The sequence below is a fragment of the Tachyglossus aculeatus genome, chromosome 2, assembly GCF_015852505.1.
Source record: "Tachyglossus aculeatus isolate mTacAcu1 chromosome 2, mTacAcu1.pri, whole genome shotgun sequence".
Classification (NCBI taxonomy): Eukaryota; Metazoa; Chordata; class Mammalia; order Monotremata; family Tachyglossidae; genus Tachyglossus; species Tachyglossus aculeatus.
The window spans coordinates 38,638,491-38,658,682 of record NC_052067.1 but is presented as its reverse complement, the minus strand read 5'-3'; the positions used below and the strand labels follow the sequence as shown (position 1 = coordinate 38,658,682).

General features: G+C 42.2%; 1 protein-coding gene across 1 annotated transcript in view; it reads left to right on the top strand.

The window, feature by feature from the left end:
• Positions 1–20,192, top strand: part of ULK4 (unc-51 like kinase 4) — a 542,391-nt gene that overhangs the window by 231,109 nt on the left and 291,090 nt on the right. Inside the window, exons 28-30 of the mRNA XM_038768285.1 lie at positions 3,127–3,178; positions 3,278–3,422; positions 10,611–10,703. Of these exons, the coding sequence (XP_038624213.1) occupies positions 3,127–3,178; positions 3,278–3,422; positions 10,611–10,703 (290 nt within the window). The remainder of the gene's footprint in view (positions 1–3,126; positions 3,179–3,277; positions 3,423–10,610; positions 10,704–20,192) is intronic.

The following is a 20,192-nucleotide window of genomic DNA, read 5'->3' as shown; positions in this document are numbered from 1 at the left end:
GAGGCCTTTTGGAGTCTGCACACTTCATTCCTCTAATGCTAACCTTCTCACTGTACCTCAGTCTCTCACCCACATCCTACCTCTGTCCTGGAATGCCCTCCCTCCTCATATCAGACAGATAATTGCTCTTCCCCACTTCAAAACCTGATTGACGATACATCTCCTCCAAGAAGCTCTCCGCTCCTCTCCTCCCACTCCCTTCTGCGCCATTCTTACTTGAGCCTTCATTCATCCTCCCACCCATCCCCACAGCGTATATGTGTATATCTGTATGTATCTGTAATTTATTTATATATCTATTTATTTACATTAATGTCTATCTCCCCCTCTAGACTGTGAGCTCATTGTGAGCAGGAATGTGTCTGTTGTTATACTGTTCTCTCCCAAGCACTTAGTACAGTGCTTTGCACACAGTAATGAATGAATAAATAAGGAGGGATAAGTGCTTGATTCAGCGTAGTTTGGACGGAGAAGAAATATACAATTATTTCACTAAGAAACCCTGAAAGTAAAATCTTTTTCATACTTTTTGTGAAAACCTTTCTCAGCAATTGGCAACTCTGGCATAAATGTGCTTTAGAGAAGCAGCGTGGCTCAGTGGAAAGAGCCCGGGCTTTGGAGTCAGGGGTCATGGGTTCAAATCCCGGCTCCGCCACTTCTCAGCTGTGTGACTTCGGGCAAGTCACTTAACTTCTCTGGGCCTCAGTTACCCCCTCTGTAAAATGGGGATGAAGACTGTGAGCCCCCCGTGAGACTACCTGATCACCTTGTAACCTCCCCAGCGCTTAGAACAGTGCTTTGCACATAGTAAGCGCTTAATAAATGCCATCATTACTATTACCATCACTATATAAATTCCAATTGCAAAAATGCATTCTTACAGCTTTTCTTTTGTATGTACTCCTTAGTAGGAAATTCTAATACCTGGGCTGGAAGGGAGGGGCCACAAGTGAATATAAATGGTGTTAGTTTTTTCTTAGCATTCTGCTTGGCTTGGGGAGTTGCTGCAAGAACCTTGTAGGCCCGTGTTGATAAGATGTACGACTGACAGACAGGCCCTTGTAGAACACAATGTTCAGCAGGGCATGGCAGTTTTGTAAGGGTTTAGGACATGAGATGAAGAGTATTCTTTTCAAGGACAATGGCAGAAAGAATCAAAATGTAGTTAACATGCAATACAAGAGGACCCATCTCATATCATGCTGAGAAGCAGTGTGGCGTAGTGGAAAGAGCACAGGCTTGGGAGCCAGAGGTCATAGGTTCTAATCCTGGCTCTGCCACTTATCAGCTGTGTGACTTTGGGCAAGTCACTTAACGGCTCTGTTCCTCAGTTACCTCATCTGTGAAATGGGGATTAAGATCGTGAGCCCCACGTGGGACAACCTGATTATCTTGTGACTACCCCGGTGCTTAGAATAGTGCTTGGCGAATAGTAAGTGCTTAATAAATACCATCATTATTTTATGAGGAGAGAGTATGCACTGCTTCAAATAGTATTTGATAGAAAAGAAGAAAGTCAGTCCTGAAAGTCAGTCCACTCTGCAAGGCAGTATCTTTCAAAATAGATGTAATTTTGGTTCTCTAGTCACACTAGATCTGAGTTTTTGCAAGCATAATGAAATAGTTTACAGGGTTGTTCCTGAGCATCACGTCCAGTTGAGATCATGAACTGACCTGTGGCCATTCACTAGCACCAAAAGCCCCCTGGAGCCCCCTGGAAGGGAGCACGGGTGAAACAATAAGTGCCGTTGTCTCGTTGTGTGGTATACATTATTTGAAAGAGCCTCCTGGGGTGGTGACGGAGGGAAAGCGTGCCCGGACTCATGCTGCTCCCACTCTGTCAGCTGGCAGGGCCTGGCCAGCAACTTCACTGGGCATCAAGGTGAGCTGGAGCAGCTCTTCCTGCCCATTCTTTCTCCCCACCTCCTCCTCCCTCCCTCCCTGTCCCACCATACAGAGCCTACTTGTCTGTCTCCTTGCCGTCTCTGACAGTTTTAGATACCATGTTCTCCCCCATTCCTCCACCTGCTCAATAACTGCTCTTACTGGGACGGCTAGGTATCGACCATGGCTACAGTGGCATTCTTCAATTCCTTGTCTTCCATCCACCCACCTCTTCCTCAGCCCACATGCAGACACACAATGCCCACTTGCTTTTCTGGTAAAGCCCTTTTTTTCCCACTTTTCCCGCAGGTTGTGACTATACTCAATGCTGGTAATGCCTGTTGCTACTGTAAATTATGGTCTGGGACTGCAGACCTTTTGACCAAGCTTTAGAAGACATGGGCATAAGGCACTGAATAAATTCTTGATAACATTTCTGGGATTGGGTAGTGATTCCATTGAGGGCCCCTATCCAAACTTGATTGTGCCCCAGTTAATTGAAATGATTTCAGCGTAAAGTTTATTTTATCTTCCAAAAATGACCGATGCCAATCAGAGGTAATTGTAGCAGTATGATTCCACTGTTGGGTCACTGTTTCTGTGGCTGACTTTGAGAAACAGCATGGCCTAATTGAAAGAGCATGGGCCTGCGAGTCCTGGGTTCTAATCCCACTTCTGCCACTTGTCTGCTGTGTGACCTTGGGCAAGTCACTTCACTTGCCTGGGCCTCAGTTCCCTCATCCATAAAATGGAGATTAAGACTGCAAGCCTTATGTGGGATAGGGGACTGTATCCAATCCGATTACCTTGTATCTACTCCAGTGCTTAATACAGTGTGTGGCACATAGAAAGCACTTCACAAATATCATTATTATTATCTTATTTTCCCCAGTTATAAAGGGGACTATCTTACACATGAAGTGTGAATCCTTATTTCATTAACTTGGAACCATAGCTTACATAAGCACAGGATCGTAAATTTTATGTATTCAGTTTTGGTGATGAATGCCCCATATCTTGGAACCTACTGTTTTGATTTAAACAGTGCCTCCAATGACCAGAGTGATTTTTCCAGGGCAAACTGAGTTTGATGGTCTAGTAAATGTGATTATAGTATGCATTTCTAGGATGGTTGAACTCTTTTAAATACTTCAGCATGGGAGTACCCATAGATTGTTCTATTTAAGTTCTATTTTTTCTTTGGAGAAATCTGATCCTTGTCTTTCTAAAACTCTCTTTTAGGTTGTGGACTCCATCCTCCCGCCCCTAGTTTCTTTGGTTCTCAGTCAAAATGGTAAGTGTAGCCGCATCAGCAAAAATTTTTTTGGGAATTCCACATTATGTTTTTATTAGACTTCAACGTGGTCACATTTTTGGCTCATCTTCTTTCAAGTGGAACGGAGGCTCTTCAGCTTGCGGTTGCTCTCAGAAACCACATCACTTCTTGTGAGCCACGAGGTCATGGCCGGGGAGAAAGAGGAGAGACTGGACTCGAACAACAAGCTTCTGTCTCTCGTTAGAGAGATATTACTTCCTCAGTAAGTACCTTAATCCCTCTGAAATGGGGAGTAATTGATGCTACCCAATACATTTCTGCCCAGTTGGCTTGTGATTTAGCCAGCACAAGAAAATGGTAATAATCATGGGGAAGGTAGTTTTTCTGCTGTTGCTCGTTATTGAAGAGTGCCCATTGTGTAGCAGGCATTGGAAATTATAATGATGGAAAATTGGGGTGAACATTATTATTATTGTTAACAATAATACTAATAATAACTGCAGTATTTGTTAAGTCCTTACTATGTGCAGGTACTGTACTAAGTGCTGGAGTGGATACAGGCACATCGGGTGGGATACAATCCCTGTCCCAAGTGGGGCTCACTGTCTCAATCCCCATTTTAGAGATGAGGTAATTGAGGCACAGAAAAGTGAAGTCACTTGCCCAAGGCCACACAGCAGACGAATGGCGGAGGCAGGATTAAAACCCATGACCCAGGCCTGTGCTTTATCCACTACGCCACTCTTTCTGGATTTTATTCCCTGATGATTTCACATGACACCTCTCTAAGGGGGAACAACCTCAGTGCCCCATCTGTAGTACAAAAGACATAGTAATAATAATAATGATGGCATTTATTAAGCGCTTACTATGTGCCAATCAGAGGTCAGGCAGGATTTGGTAAAAGGAACCAGTAATAATAATAATAAACAAATAAAAGGTCCCTTGTTTGGTCTGGGAGACCATCTGGTTGATAGCTGCTTCTTTGGGAGATAATTGCTCTCACCTAGCTGCTTCACCTCTGCCTTACTTATTCTTTGGGGAATTCCTTGACGTTTCCCAGTGGGGCAGTGGAGATGGAGGGTGATTGTCAGACATAAAGGATGCTACAAGTAGGGCTAGTAGTTGTTCAAACAGATTCAAATGATTTTTTTACCAAAATATTACCATCAAAAGAGTCCATCTTCCCCATTTAGAAATGATCAAGGTGTGTGTTATTTATATGCAGAATTTGACCTAAGACAATCCTAAAGTGAATCAGACCATATTGCTATTTTTGCCCTCCCACTGTGGCATTCCCATTTATTCTCTTTTACCACAGGGGTTTACTGAGGCACTGAGAGCCTGGATTTAGTGAAAATCATGTGAAATTACACAATTCTACTTTGCATATTCTTAAAGTTCTGTGAAATGTGATGTTCTCTGATAGGCAAAATAATAACTTGAGTCTAGTTTTACAAAATATATTTTGGGGTGGTGAGTCCCTTAAAGAGATATTTTTACATGAAATATGTGCTTATTGTTGATTGTGTTTCTGCTATCTGAATATAAATTGTAAAGTTCATTTCTGCCATGTTATCATTCTACACCTTCAAGGTAATGATTTACTTGCAGAGCTTTCTGCATTCTAGAGGTATTTAGCCAGCATGCACATCTAATGTATGGATCCAAGTATAAATTTGTGCACAAAGAAACTCTCTAGCTTTTGGAAAGTTCATAAAATGACAAAGTAAAGCCTGTGAAAATAACTGGTTTTACTGCAAAAACCAGAGTAAAGTGTATCCATATGCTTCAAACCAAAATTTTGATATTATAAGAGATGAGGTCATGAAGAATCAATTTCATTTTTTAAAATGCAAGAATGTAGGACTGCTATGTGAGCAGAACCTTTCAGTCCCCCACCAGATATCTGTTGGAATTCATTTGTGAGGATAGATTAGAAATTTCAGCAAAAATTGTGAAAAAAGGTGGAGAATGTTTGAGCCCATGGATGTATGTGTGTTTACTTCACACACTTGACATTATTAAATAGTAGAGAGGTAGCACCATCGGATACATAAAGGCCTACAACTGAATCAATACCAGTTTGGTGGAAATTATAGTACTACTAATAATAATGGTATTGTTAAGCACTTACTATGTGCCAAGCACTGTTCTAAGCACTGGGGGAGATACAGGGTTATCAGGTTGTCCCACGTGGGGCCCACAGTCTCAATTCCCATTTTACAGATGAGGTAAATGAGGCACAGAGAAGTTCAGTGACTTGCCCAAAGTCACACAGCTGACAAATGGCGGATCTGGGATTAGAACCCACGACCTCTGACTCCCGAGCCCGTGCTCTTTCCACTAAGCCAGGCTGCCCTGGACCAAATCATCTTTTCAGCCAACTCTAGGACTTATGAATTTATTTATGCCCTACTTAGGACTCCCTAGGAATTTATTTTTGACTTCTCTAGTTGTCAGTATTTTTTATGTTGGTTTACAATATAAGAATGCAAGCTCCTTGTGGGCTGGGAATGTGGCACTTTGTTATTCTGAACATACTTGGCACTTGACTACTACCAGCTATTCATGTCCTAACACACTGACCATCACATTTAGTTAAATTTCAAATTTAGACTATTTTTGTCATATTGATTTAGACTTCCTGAAGCACCGGAGTCGAATATGAGGTGAATGATATTTGATGTGTTTATGGTGGAGCACTTAGGTTGGTTTTTGAAAGGCAAGTTATTTCAGACTTAATCGTTGGACTCACAGTGTTTTCTCCCTAGCTCTTTGTTTACATGAAATTAAAGAGGGCTGACTGACTGACAAAGTATCTGGAGTGATTCATTGACAATCAATTAGGGAGGCTTTTTGTCTTGAAAAACAACACAACAGAAACAAAAGCTTGAAAATAAAGGTGAAAAGCAAGGGTAGGAGAGACCATTGCGAATATTAAGATGTTGCCACATAGTAAGGATAAGAACTGCCACCTGATGATTAACAATATTAGTAGAGTGAAACATCTAAAATTAAATTGAGTAGCTCATCGAAAAGTTATTAAGCTTTAATCAACCAGAGTTTGTCCAGCTAGAATCTGCCTCAGAGGAGTCTGACCGAGGGTTAGAGAGAAGATAAGCACTACAGACTCCTCCTGAGGTCACAAGTCTGACTGTACTGAGGGGCTAGAAGGAGCATGGGAACATGGGTCAAAATGAGTCAGAACATCAGGCAAAAACTCCTCACCCTGGGCTTCAAGGCTGTCCATCACCTTGCCCCCCTCCTACCTCACCTCCCTTCTCTCCTTCTACAGCCCAGCCCGCACCCTCCGCTCCTTTGTCGCTAATCTCCTCACTGTGCCTCATTCTCACCTGTCCCGCCATCGACCCCCGGCCCACATCATCCCCCTGGCCTGGAATGCCCTCCCTCGGCCCATCCGCCAAGCTAGCTCTCTTCCTCCCTTCAAAGCCCGACTGAGAGCTCACCTCCTCCAGGAGGCCTTCCCAAACTGAGCCCCCTCCTTCCTCTCCCCCTCCCCCTCCCCCCTGCCTTACCTCCTTCCCCTCCCCACAGCACCTGTATATATGTATATATGTTTGTACGTATTTATTACTCTATTTTATTTTGTTAATATGTTTTGTTCTGTTGCCTGTCTCCCCCTTCTAGACTGTGAGCCCGCTGTTGGGTAGGGACCGTCTCTATATGTTGCCAGCTTGTACTTCCCAAGCGCTTAGTCCAGTGCTCTGCACACAGTAAGTGCTCAATAAATACGATTGAATGAATGAATGAGTCCATTAATGGTATTTGTTGAGCACGCACTGTGCTCAAAGCCCTATTCTGGGCTCTTGAGAAAGCACAATATAGTAGAATTGGCAGACACAATCCCTGCCCACAAGGACTACAGTCTAGAGGTGACAGATACTGAAATAAATGATAGGGGAAATGGCAGAGAATAAGGACGTGTACATAAGTGCTGTGGGACAGGGGTGGGGGTATCAAAGCACTAAAGGGGTTACAGTTCTAGGTGCTTAGGTAATAGTATGGGAAAATGAGGGTGAATCAGGGAAAACCTTTAGGAGGAGCTTGGCCCCTAAACCTTAGAGATAAGGATAAATCAGCACCAGTGAAAAACCAGGATTGAATAATCCACTTTTTCCATTGTATCGGAAGTTTTCATGGGACTGGCTTGAATGAGCTTTCACAGATTTCTTTGGTGGTTGGTTAACTATTTCCTGAAAATCATTCTTCTTTAGAAATATTTGTGCGCACCAGTTTCCTTAACTGAGGAATCTCCTACTTATTTAAATGACAGAACAATCTAAGGAAAGTCAGGTTGAAGTCACATAATGCCCCTCTACACCAGAGCATTTGTGGTTTTGCGTGTGGAATTGGAGTTGCAAGTTGGCTTTGATATAGAATCACATTTCCAGTTTGATAAAAGCCTTTCATTCATTCATTCATTCATTCATTCAGTCGTATTTATTGAGCGCTTACTGTGTGCAAAGCACTGTACTAAGTGCTTGGGAAGTACAAGTCAGCAACATATAGAGACGGTCCCTACCCAACAACAGGCTCACAGTCTAGAAGGGGGAGACAGACAACAAAACGTGGACAGGTGTCAAGTCATCAGAATAAATAGAAATAAAGCTAGATGCACATCATTAACAAAATAAATAGAATAGTAAATATGTACAAGTAAAACAAATAGAGTAATAAGTCTGTACAAACATATATACAGGTGCTGTGGAGAGGGGAAGGAGGTAGGGCAGGGGGGATGGGGACGAGGAGAGGAAAAAGGGGGCTCAGTCTGGGAAGGCCTCCTTTCTCTCCCAGTTTATTTTAACATTTTATTTAACTTAAGGGCTTTTTCATTGGACTTTGGTATTGCAAATATGCTTTCAACTGTCTATTTTGTTTATCACTACTGTATTCAGTATATCTTGCTTATGAAAAATAATTATCTCCTTTATCTTTGTGCTTCTAGTATGACCCATACAGCCACCAGGGCCTTAATGACTTAATAAATTATTAAGTTTTTTGGGGGTATGAAAGAAATAAATATATTCAGTTCAAATGAGAAATTGTAGTCACTTTGATGAATTGAAATTGAGAAAGAGGGTCCATTATTGTTAGCATGGTATAGAGCTGCCTGGATATTTTAAAATAATGTCAGGCCAAAGAGATGAGTTGTTTTCCCTAACCCCTATGCTGGCAGGAATGATGAACACTCTGGTGATTCAGAGTAACTTGGTCTCAGTGAACAGTGACCATTTTCTATTAATTTAGGAATGACTTTAACCAGCAATGACTAGAATCCCAGATAGAGCTGGAAGTTAAGTCAGTTGATAAGTTCTTTCTTAAGATCATTTCTTCAAACCAGTGCACTCTGGAAGTATTCTGACACCCAGGAGGAATAAGCTTACAATTCTGTCCATTTTTCTTTATTATCAAATAGTTCACACCTTCTGATGTAAATGGGGTAAGATGACTATTGTCTGACAAATTGTGGTTTCAAGGTGAGGAGACAGCATGTTCCTGTGGAGAGAGAATGGAACTGGGAGTCAGGAGACCCAAGTTCTAATCTCAGCTCTGCCACTTGCCTGCTGTGTGACCTTGGGTGAGTCACTAAACTTCTCTGTGCCTCATCTGTTCAATGGGGATAAAGTCACTATTCTCCATCTTTCTTAAATTGATCCTTTTGTTGGATAAGGGACTGTGTCCAATTTGATTATCTACTTCACCACTTGGCACAGTGCTTGGCACATAGTAAGCACTTGATAAATGCCATCATCATGTGGAATTTACAGCCTCCTCTTATTGATGAGAAGTTTTACTATTAGGCAGAAAGGCGAATGATCTGTGTTTGCTCTCTCTAGGTCGAGGCTTTTCCGGCCCACCTTTGGTCAGTTTTCTTGTCACCTCTTTGAAATAAAAGAAAGGACAAACCTTGAGGGTCAGTGAACTGAAGTTCCTGATTCTGGAAATAAGGCTAGAGCAATCGTCCACATTTCACTGTTGGTTAGTCCTCTTTGGGGAAAAAAAAAACACTTTATAGAAGATCTGGTTGGAGATTGAAAAATAGAATCGTAGGCCTGGAAGGACTTGGGTAACACCAAGATATTCATAAAATTCAGATTTTTTTTTTTTTTTTCACGAGGTCCAAGATCAGGTAGAAACCTTGGTGCTGGAAAGGAACTCTAGAGGCCTCTGATTACAGACAGAGTCTCATTTAAGTTGGTAATTGGCTATCAGTGCTGTTCTTCAGATACCCAGAGAAGAAGTTTGTTTTAGACTTGAGCAACTTTCACTGATACAGTCTTCTTCCTGCTCTTTAACCTAAATTCCTCTTTCTTCAACTCGAACCTATTTTAGTTTATCCTGTTCTCCTTTAAGATACATTAGCACCCTCAAGGTGGCCCGTTGTTGGGTAGGGACGGTCTCTATATGATGCCGACTTGTACTTCCCAAGTGCTTAGTACAATGCTGTACACACCGTAAGCGCTCAATAAATACGATTGAATGAATGAATGAATGAGTGGTCTCCCAGAAGTTCTCCAGTCTGGGCCAGGGCATTTTCAGAACCCAGTGGGACCGCCAGAGACTTCTCTGACTTGAACCAGTTCAGGCTTCAGTTTTTGGTATTATATTCCGGAATGCTTATTGATGCTAAACTTCATTTCCTGTGAATGCTCTTGCTTTCTTCCCATCATCACAGTCACTCATTGGGTGCTTACACTGGATGAAACAGTGAACACAGTGCAGGAAGCCAGGGAGCCCATGGTCCCTTGCTCATATCGTAAAGAGGGAAGTCTTTTAAAATAACTAAAATATTATTTTTTAATTTTAATTAAAATCAATCAATTTTAATTTAATTAAAATTTAAATTCTAAGTGGTATTAATTATAACAATACAATTATTTTATTAAAATATTTCAAAATAATAAAATATTATTGATGATAACAATTTAAAATATTGAATTTTAATATTGTTAAAATTTGATTCAAAATTCAGCCCGTCAAGGTGGCAACTAATAAAGGTGCAGCAATCCAAAGATCCATCAGTAGAAGATTGGGTCACTCTTTATTGCATCCTTTATGGTGGTATAAAGGGAATCTCAGTCCTCAGGCTCTCCACCACTCCAGGAAGAGACAGCTCTGAGACTCCGGGTAAAACGGAGTTTTCTGTGGCACCATTCCACCCTTACATAAGAGTTAAGGTTCCTGTCCCCTCTCTGTCTCCGTGAGGGTTGTGACTTTGTCCTTGCAGTGGTTATGGGGGTGGAGGAGGAGCCTGCTGGTCTTCACCTGGGAATCCTGGAGCTCAGAAATGGGAAAGGTCAAGATCATGTGTTGCCAGTCTCCTGCTATCCTGGTTCTGTGTTTTGAGAAGAATTTTATGGGCCAGTCATTTGTTGCAGACATTTATTTCAAATCCTCAAAAACTTTGTATTGTTGTTTATTCCAGATGTGAACATATACTTCTGGAACCCGATCCGGTCCCTGCTTATGCCCTGAAACTTCTCGTCGCAATGACTGAACATAGCCCCATTTTTACCAGGTACTGCACTTTTAAATATTGTCTTCTGATCAAAAGTCTCCTCATTTTCATTCAATGATTTCATCTGTAAAGTGTTGAGAGTCTCGAGGTAAAGGTTTAAGCAGTGCAAATCGATACACTTCATGCTTTGTAATATCCATCAGTTTGGCTTCTTAGACTCTTAATTTTTACATTTCTATTTATTGCAGTTTGTACAATATTTAGTGTGGTTCATCCTGCTTTGAAATGATTTAAGAAAAAAAGAGTAATCCAAGGGATTTCTGAAAAAAATGCAGTGGACCCTTTGGCAAAAGTTTGTGATACTCAGTTTTGCCATAAAACACTAGAATACAGCAGAATTAGGAAACATTTTTCTGTCATTGTTCTTCTCTCTGGGTAAAGCATGATGTGATGATAAAAGAAAGGGTGGTTGGGCTCATGCGTCTGGTGGCAGATACTGGGTGACCATGCCAACGGGTTGTGTAAGATTGTGATGCAATATTCTCAATGAACTGGATGACCTTGGGTTTTCAGTTGTCAAGATTTTTGGTATGACTCCTATATTAGAAATGGTAAATATGGTAAATATACTAAAGGTCATCTTTATAAGCATTTGTCAATGTAGGGTTCTTGCTGGGCTATTTGAGCACTTCTGAAATGAATTGGCTCTGCACGCTCTGTGAACTACCCCTTGTTGTCCTCCTTTCCCCTGCTTGAAGGTACCATTAAACAAGTTAGGGCCACACTGGTGGGTTGGAAGTCGATGGAAAAGCTCCCTTCCACAACAACATACATCCTCTGCTCCCAAACCCCCTGACCCATGCCCTATTATAAGTCACTGAAAGGCCTTCGCTGATCCCCTTGCTTCTCCACCCTATTTTCCCTCCCGTCTGCATCACATATGCACTTGGTATGTACCCCTTCAGCATTTGATACCCCCACCCTCAGTCCCACAGCACTTGTGTACATATCCTTATGCTCTGCCTTTTCCCCCCAGTTGTAATTTATTTTAATGCCTGTCTCCTCTTCTAGACTGTAAGGTCCTTGTAAGCAGGGATCTTGTCTGCCAACTCTATTGTACTGTATTCTCCCTAGCAGTTAGTACACTTTTCTCCACATAGTAAGTGGTCAGTAAATGTCATTGATTGATTAATTTCCCATCAGGGCATTTCTGGGACCCCTGGTTTGTTTGGTTTTTTTAATAGAAATATCAGATCTGGCCAAGAGTTAAAATAGTCCATCACTAAAATCAGAATAATCTCACCTTATGCCCCTTAAAGACTTTCATTCCTTTAATTGTGGGCAATGTCTTAGCTGGTTTTAGGGCTGTAGTAATCAATGGCTGTTGGCAGCTTCTCAGGGATTTTGAAGTTACTGCACCAAAGAAAAGAGAAAAATTAGAGGCAAACAAAGGCCAAAATTGGAAGCAACAGTGGAGATTGAGGATGTGTTCACCAAGGGATAGTCATACAGTGGGAAGTGGAGCAAGTGATGCTCAGTGGCCCAGAACTCCAAGAAACAAAAGCATCAACCAAGAAGTTTGAACTGAGTTTTGCCTGATAAAAAGCCCAACAAGCACCAAAGCTGGACTGTTGAGGCAGTGAATTAAGTGCTCAGCAGAAATGAATTCACTGTTACTTGGAAATCATACAATTAGAAACTGAAATTCAGATATAGACAAGTCATGTTGAATTTTAGAGCCAAAATCCTTACTTAACAGTGAGGGCAACTATACAAAATGTAGCCATTATGGTAAGGAACTTGGTTTTGAAGATTGAAATTAATATTATCTGGCAGAAGGTCTCGGGACAATGGGAATTAACAGAAATGTGGATAAAGAGATCCTTGTAAATATAGATCAGATGATGGAGAGCTACTCCTAGGTGAAGAAGAATGAGAAGTGAAAGAAGAACCAACAGTAATTGTGAATAAAAGTCATGGAGTTTGATTAGTTAGAACTTCTGTAACAGGTCAAATTATGGTGCTGTTTCATAGCTGTTTCAGGTAGTTGAGTATCCGATACACACACTTAGAGGTACAGACAACCAGCAAGTTATCCATTTCTGAAAATGCCATCTAATGGGCTATCTATCTGCATAATCCATTTTGCCTCAGTATCTTAATGAGAAATATCAAACCTGAAATATGTGCATTATATAATGAACTGTGCAGCCGTCCCTGAAATAAGATCAGTCTATAAAGAACGCCAAAGCTTAACAATAAACAAGTCAACAAGGTGAAATGAGTCACCAGTGAAGATGCCTAGAAAAAAAATCCACTAATTTCAGTAAACATCTGAGGCTTAGCCAAAACAAAAAAAGGCAACTGATAAAAAAAATTGATCAAACTGCTTGGATAATCACTCTTCTTGCACTAAGTGTGAGCCCACTGTTGGGTAGAGACTGTCTCTATATGTTGCCAATTTGTACTTCCCAAGCGCTTAGTACAGTGCTCTGCACACAGTAAGCGCTCAATAAATATGATTGATTGGTTAAGCAAAGATAAATTAATTGAAATAATGAAAATTAGCTATTCAAATGGTTAGGAGGACAAAATTAAGAGTGAAAATAATCAAAATATGGGCTTCCCTACTAGTTAAAAAAATGTGTCAGTAGAGAATGAGAATATGAGAATGAATGACTATATACCAGTAGTTGAAGATGCAATGGAATTCAACTGAGGTTTATGAGGGAAATGCAGATACTACACTATAAGCAGTATGCTTGTGAAAGATAAGAGCGAACAGATGGAATCATGAACACGGGCCACCCTAAGATACAACAATGATGTGTTCCTCAAACATGGTTTTAGTTTGCAGACATTTGCAGATGCAGAAGAGAGCCTGGAAGCTGAAAGAGGGCTGTAAGAAGAAGGGGCAACAGTCCCTTCCTTTGCCACCTTTCCATTATCCCTACCCAACCGCTCCCAGTGATTTACAAGTCTAGGTCTCCCTTCACTTTGGAGAGGCTTCAAGTTGGAAAATGGTGGGCACGGTCAGTGGAGGTGGGAGGAGGGAGTGGCTGAACAAGGGTTTTTCTACTTTGCATAACAATGGCACAGAATTAGGGTGGGAGAGAAGGGGTGGCTTAAGTCAACTTAAGGCCTCTGCCTCATGCATTCCTTCCCCGTGTGTGCCGTCTCCCTCCTGAGGCCCTGGCTAAGACAGAGAACTCAGCCTGCAAATCACTGATTAGGAAGCGGTGGGGTAGTTATGGGGCAAGGAGAAGAATGACTGCAGAAAGTATCAACTTCCCAGCATTGACTGGACATCATGTCGGGGTAGGGCTGACTGATCCCGGGCTGCGTCAGCCCTCAGTGCGTGACATAGGTCTGGATTGTGGTCCCTTTCATTCATTCATTCAATCGTATTTATTGAGCGCTTACGGTGTGCAGAGCACTGTACTAAGTGCTTGGGAAGTTCAGTTCGGCAGCAGATAGATACCCAACAACAGGCTCACAGTCTAGAAGAGGGAGACAGACCACAGAACAAGTGGACAGGCATCCATGCCATCAAAATAGATAAACAGAATTAAAGTTATATGTGCATCATTAATAAAATAGAGTACTAAATATGTACAAATATACACAAGGGCTGTGGGGAGGGGAAGGGGGTAGAGCAGAGGGAGGGAGTAGGGGTGATGGGGAGGGGAGGAGGAGCAGAGGAACTGGGGGTGCACCTGTGCCTCAGTAATTGTCTCTGAAGATATTCCAATATGTGGCAAAGCAGCTATTAGTTGGAAAGCATCATAATTTGACTTGTTAAAGATCTGTCTCAAGTAGCTCATAATACCATACTTTATTGCAAGATATTTCTTACATATTGGCCATCGCCAAGAATAGCAGAATTTTCTCATTTCTGTAAGTGTTTTCCTTTGGCCAAAATATAAGATTAATTCAAGTCAAGTCAAGAACAGGCTGCTAGAAATGAAGGTCTACCATTGCCAAGGTAAGGAAAGCCATTTTGACAAAAAAGGAAAAATACTTTATGCATGTGTACACAGTGAAATGGTGGGAGTGGGTGGGATGTAGACATTGGAAGTACAGCTACTTCTGCCTGTGATGGCTCTAACCTGCCCAAGACCCCACAGGGAATAAATTCCTGGACTCCTGTCATGCCGCTTTCTCAGTAGTGCGAGACCAGTAGGCTCCTGAGTAGATCCGTGGCTACCAAGCTACTGATGAAGGAGCTACCGTGGGCCAGTGGCCCTCTGGAAGCAAGTCAAAAGGGGGTGGTGTGCAAGCTATATTGAGCCCATCCCATTATAGACTGTGATAATTACTTTATCTCAAACTTCTCAGAACAAAATCGGAGTAGACAATCTATCGTTTACAAAAACCTTACATTCAGGTCCTCAAACTTATAAAATAGAGGCTCTAAGTGTTAATAAGATTGAATCTTTGCTAGGTTTTTGCAGAATGAGTACTTGGTTACAATTCTCATGCATGGTAATCAAGTGAAAGGATTAGGAAATTAAAAGGAACACAGTATTCCTAAAATGCCAGAGTTCCAGTCTTGTGAGGACAATTCATGGTGTGGCGGTCATCAGTTTCTGGTGTTGCACTCTTGTATCATGTGTGTGTTCACAAGCTGTTTCTTCCAGCACCACAGAATTCTGTGTAAAGTCTTGCCTTGGTGGGCCAGTTTCTCCCAGTTCCTTCCAGTTCCATAACTTGATAGTCAAACACATAGTGAAAACATATGTTCCGGGAGAATTGGGTGTCTGCACATAGGAAGTGCTCAATAAATACGATTGATAATGATTTATGAAGTGAGAATATTTCAAGATGACTTGCTTAGCTCTATTCCTATTTTATTTGGGATTGAATCCCCTAAGCAGAAAATTAAACTGGAATTGGTGTTGAAAACAAAATACAATGATGACTATCGTATCATAAGCCATTTTCTCATACTTGGTTGCTTTGAACATCTATTAACTCTGAAACCTAGCTATCAAAATTTTAAAAATCCCTTAATCATGATATAAATTGGAATTTGACACATCAATTCAAATGGTGAAAGGACACTTAAGTATGATAGATTAGATCACTACCCATAAAGACCAAATTATTGAAGACCTACTCCAAGAGAAAGCCGAGGAAGATTTGGGTTTACTACACGTCAAAAGCAATAATCACATCACAATGCAAGAAAAGCTGAAGAAAATGGCTTGGTTTAATGTACGGAGGAAACATTAGTCACAAATGTATTTCCAGTACAGTTCTAAAGATTCTGACATTGTGGCACGTGGACGTATGGTTCTGTCTGCCTCACCATCAGTGGGCACGCGGGAAGTTGGGATGGGGATTAGGGAGGAAAAATCCCTGTCTCACTAAAGTTCATTGGAGTGTGGCTCAGTGGAAAGAGCCCGGGCTTTGGAGTCAGAGGTCATGGGTTCGAATCCTGGCTCCGCCACATGTCTGCTGTGTGACATTGGGCAAGTCACTTCACTTCTCTGGGCCTCAGTTACCTTATCTGTAAAATGGGGTTTAAAGATTGTGAGCCCCACGTGGGACAACCTGATCACCTTGTAATAAATACCAAAATTATAGAGAAGCAGCGTGGCTCAGTGGAGAAGAGCACGGGCTTTGGGGTCAGAGGTCATGGGTTCAAACCCCGGCTCTGCCAATTGTCAGCTGGGTGACTTTGGGCAAGTCACTTAACTTCTCTGGGCCTCAGTTGCCTCATCTGTAAAATAGGGATTGAGACTGTGAGCCCCACCTGGGACAACCTGATCACCTTGTAACCTCCCCAGCGCTTAGAACAGTGCTTTGCACATAGTAAGCGCTTAATAAATGCCATTAAAAAAAAGTGAGGAGTAGGCATAGTGGTAAACTAGAGAAAGATCAGTTGGATGTATTCCATTGCGCAAAAGCCACTACCTTGCCTTTTTGAGAAACTCATGGGGTTCCTGACATCATAATAATAATAATAATAATAATAATAATAATGGCATTTAATAATGGCAAAGCACTGTTCTAAGCGCTGGGGGGATACAAGGTGGTCAGGTTGTCCCACGGGGGATCACAGTCAGTCCCCATTTTACAGGTGAGGTAACTGAGGCACAGAGAAGTTGTGACTTGCCCAAGGTCACACAGCTGACAATTGGCGGAGCTGGGATTTGAACCCATGACCACTGACTCCAAAGCCCGGGCTCTTTCCACTGACATGCTCTTCTCCCATTTCTGCAAACAGCATTTTGCAGTTTTCCAGGGTGGATGCGGGAGGAGGCCATCACCCATAAGCTATTCAGGCATTATCTTTTTCTTCTGGTATTTGTTAAGCACTTACTATGTTTCAGGCACTGTTTTAAGTGCTGGGGTGGAATCAAGAGAATCAGGTTGGACACAGTCCCTGTGCCACATGGGGCTCACATTCTTAATCCCCATTTTAGAGATGAAATAACTGAGGCACAGAGGAAGGGAAATGACTTGTCTGAGGTCACACAGCAGACAAGGGGCAGAGCTGGGCTCAGAACCCAGGTCTTTCTGACTCCCAATCCCATTCTGTATCCATTAGACCATGAAGCTTCTGTAAACTAGGACTGAAGGGGCCACCAAAGCTGAAACACAAGCTGTAAAGCGTAGCACGTTATAATCTGAGTGTTGTTCTTGACTGTTGATCATAGTTTTACAAAACTAAAATTAGAGCATATGCAGTATGCTGCAGCAGCAAAGCTACAATTGAACATGAGGCTGAGATCTGGATATAAAAAATGTTGACCAGGACAACTCATCAGTTTTAACGAAATAGCATAGCCAAAACCATGGCAACTTCTGGAAGATTGAAGGCTTTAATATATGTTGTAGGGACTGATGGACCAGCTATAGCTGTCTGTGGTAGAACCGTTGGGAAGGAAAATCAGAGTAGCGTGGCTCAGTTGAAAGAGCATGGGCTTTGGAGTCAGAGGTCAGGGGTGCAAATCCCTGCTCTCCCAATTGTCATTCATTCATTCATTCAATCGCATTTATTGAGCACTTAGTGTGTGCAGAGCACTGTACTAAGCACTTAGGAAGTACAGGTTGGCACCATATAGAGACGGTCCCTACCCAACAACGGGCTCACAATCTAGAAGGGGGAGACAGACAACAAAGCAGAACATGTGAACAGGTGTCAAGTCATCAGAATAAATAGAAGTAAAGCTAGATGCACATCATTAACAAAATAAAATAAATAGAATAATAAATTCTATTAAATAGTAAATAGACTTGTCAGCTGTGTGACTTTTGGGCAAGTCACTTAACTTCTCTGTGCTTCAGTTAACCTCATCTGTAAAATAGGGATTAAGACTGTGAGCCCCCCCGGGACAACCCGATCACCTTGTAACTTCCCCAGTGCTTAGAACAGTGCTTTGCATATAGTAAGCACTTAATAAATGCCATTATTATTATTATAGAGTAGGTATGTACTAAAAAGGAATTCATTTGACAAGAGCAGATGATATGTTGTGACCCCGAAGGTATTGGATCGGGTACAATTGGAGTTTAATTGACAATAATAATATTAATAATCATGGTATTTGTTAAGCGCTTCCTGTGTGCCAGGCACTGTACTAAGCGCTGGGGTGCATGCAAGCAAATCTAGTTGGACACAGTCCCTCTTCCATCTGGGGCTCACAGCCTCAATCCCCGTTTTCCAGATAAGGAACTGAGGCCCAGAGAAGTGAAGTGACTTGCTCAAGGTCACACAGCAGACAAGTGGAGGAGCTGGGATTAGAACCCATCAATCAATCGTAGTTATTGAGCGCTTACTGTGTGCAGAGCACTGTACTAAGCACTTGGGAAGTACAAGTTGGCAACATAATAATACTAATACTAATAATGGTATTTGTTCAGCATTTACTATGTGCCAAGCGCTGGGGTAGTGATGAGGTAATCAGAGTGAGCCCACAGTCTTCATCCCCATTTTTCAGCTGAGGCCCAGAGAAATGAAGTGACTTGCCCAAGGTCACACAGCAGATAATTTAGTGCTTAGTACAGTGCTCTGCACAGAGTAAGCACTCAATAAATACAATTGAATGAATGAATAAGAGTGGCGGAGGTGGGATTAGAACCCACGACCTCTGGCTCCCAAGCCCACGCTCTTTCCACTAAGCCACGCCACTTAGGACCAGCCAAGGGGGAAACGACTTGGATTGCAGCAGGAGACTCCAGTCAGACCCACAGAAGAACTTCCTGGGGTCCAGAGGGAGACCCATGACCTTTTGTCTCCCAGGCCCATGTTCTATCCACTCCTCCATGACCTCTGTGTTGCTTAAAGTGTCTATCAATGGCAGGTCTACAGATTCAAATTATTGAAATTATGAAAACAGGAACATGTATAGAGACAGCTGGCAGAAGTTGCCTAAGAAGGAGCCACAATAATTCGCTCACACTTCCTCCCTTCCTGATTGCCATCTGCAGCCACTACTCCCTTGCTTTCAAACATGCCCATACCTCCCGTGTCCTAAGAACACCCTCTCTTGACCCCACAACCATCCATCCAACTATCACCCCATATCCCACCTACCATCTCCGTCCACACTCTCTGAGCAGGTTGTTTACATATACTGCCTCCATGTCCTCTTCTCTGCTCTCTCCAAAGACACCATTGATCTCCTCCTTGCCAAATCTAACAGACACTGTCTGTCCTAATCCACATCGTCTCTAGGCTGCCTTTCTCCTGGATATACAATCTAACCTTGGTTTCTCTGACACAGCCTTTCCTTTTTTCCCCTCCAAGTCTCTTCCACTGATTGTTCTACCCCCCCAACTTCCTAACTGTGGGAGCCCCTCAAAGCTCAGTTCTTGGTCCCCTTCAATTCTCCATTTACACTCACTGGCTTGGGAAACTCATATGCACCCTCTCAGCTTCTACTACTAATAATTATGGTATTTGTTAAGTGCAGACTATGTGTCAAGCTCTGTTGTAAGCACTGGAGTAGACACAAGTTAATCAGATTGGACCCAGTCCCTGTCCCACATGTGGCTCACACTCTAGGAGGGAGAACAGATATTTAATCCCAGTTTCCCGGGGGAGGAAATTGAGGCACCGAGAAGGTAAGCGACTTGCCCAAAGTAACAAAGCTGGCAATTGTCAGAGACAGGATTAGAAGTCAGGTCCTGTGACTCGCAGACACGAGCTCTTTCCACTCAGCCATACAGCTTCAACAAGCACCTCTATTATGGTTGACTCCCAAGTCAACCTCACTAGCCCTGATTGATCTCCTTGTCCACTGTCCTGCATCTCCTCCTGCTTCCAGGTCATTCTCTATATGGATGTCCAAATGGCAACTCAAGCTCAGTATGTCCTAAACTCTTCACCTACTTTTCCAAATCCTTTCTTGCATCTAACTTTTCCATCACTGCTCCCTGGTAGGCTTTCTAAACATTTTAGGGAACTAGGAATCTATTTGATACGGTGAACTTAATTCGAAAGGCAGTATTACTGGACACTTGTCAAGTTTTTTATTTCAAGAAAAGTTTTATTTCAAGAATGTATAGTGATCGTGTTTTTAACTAATTCCAATATTA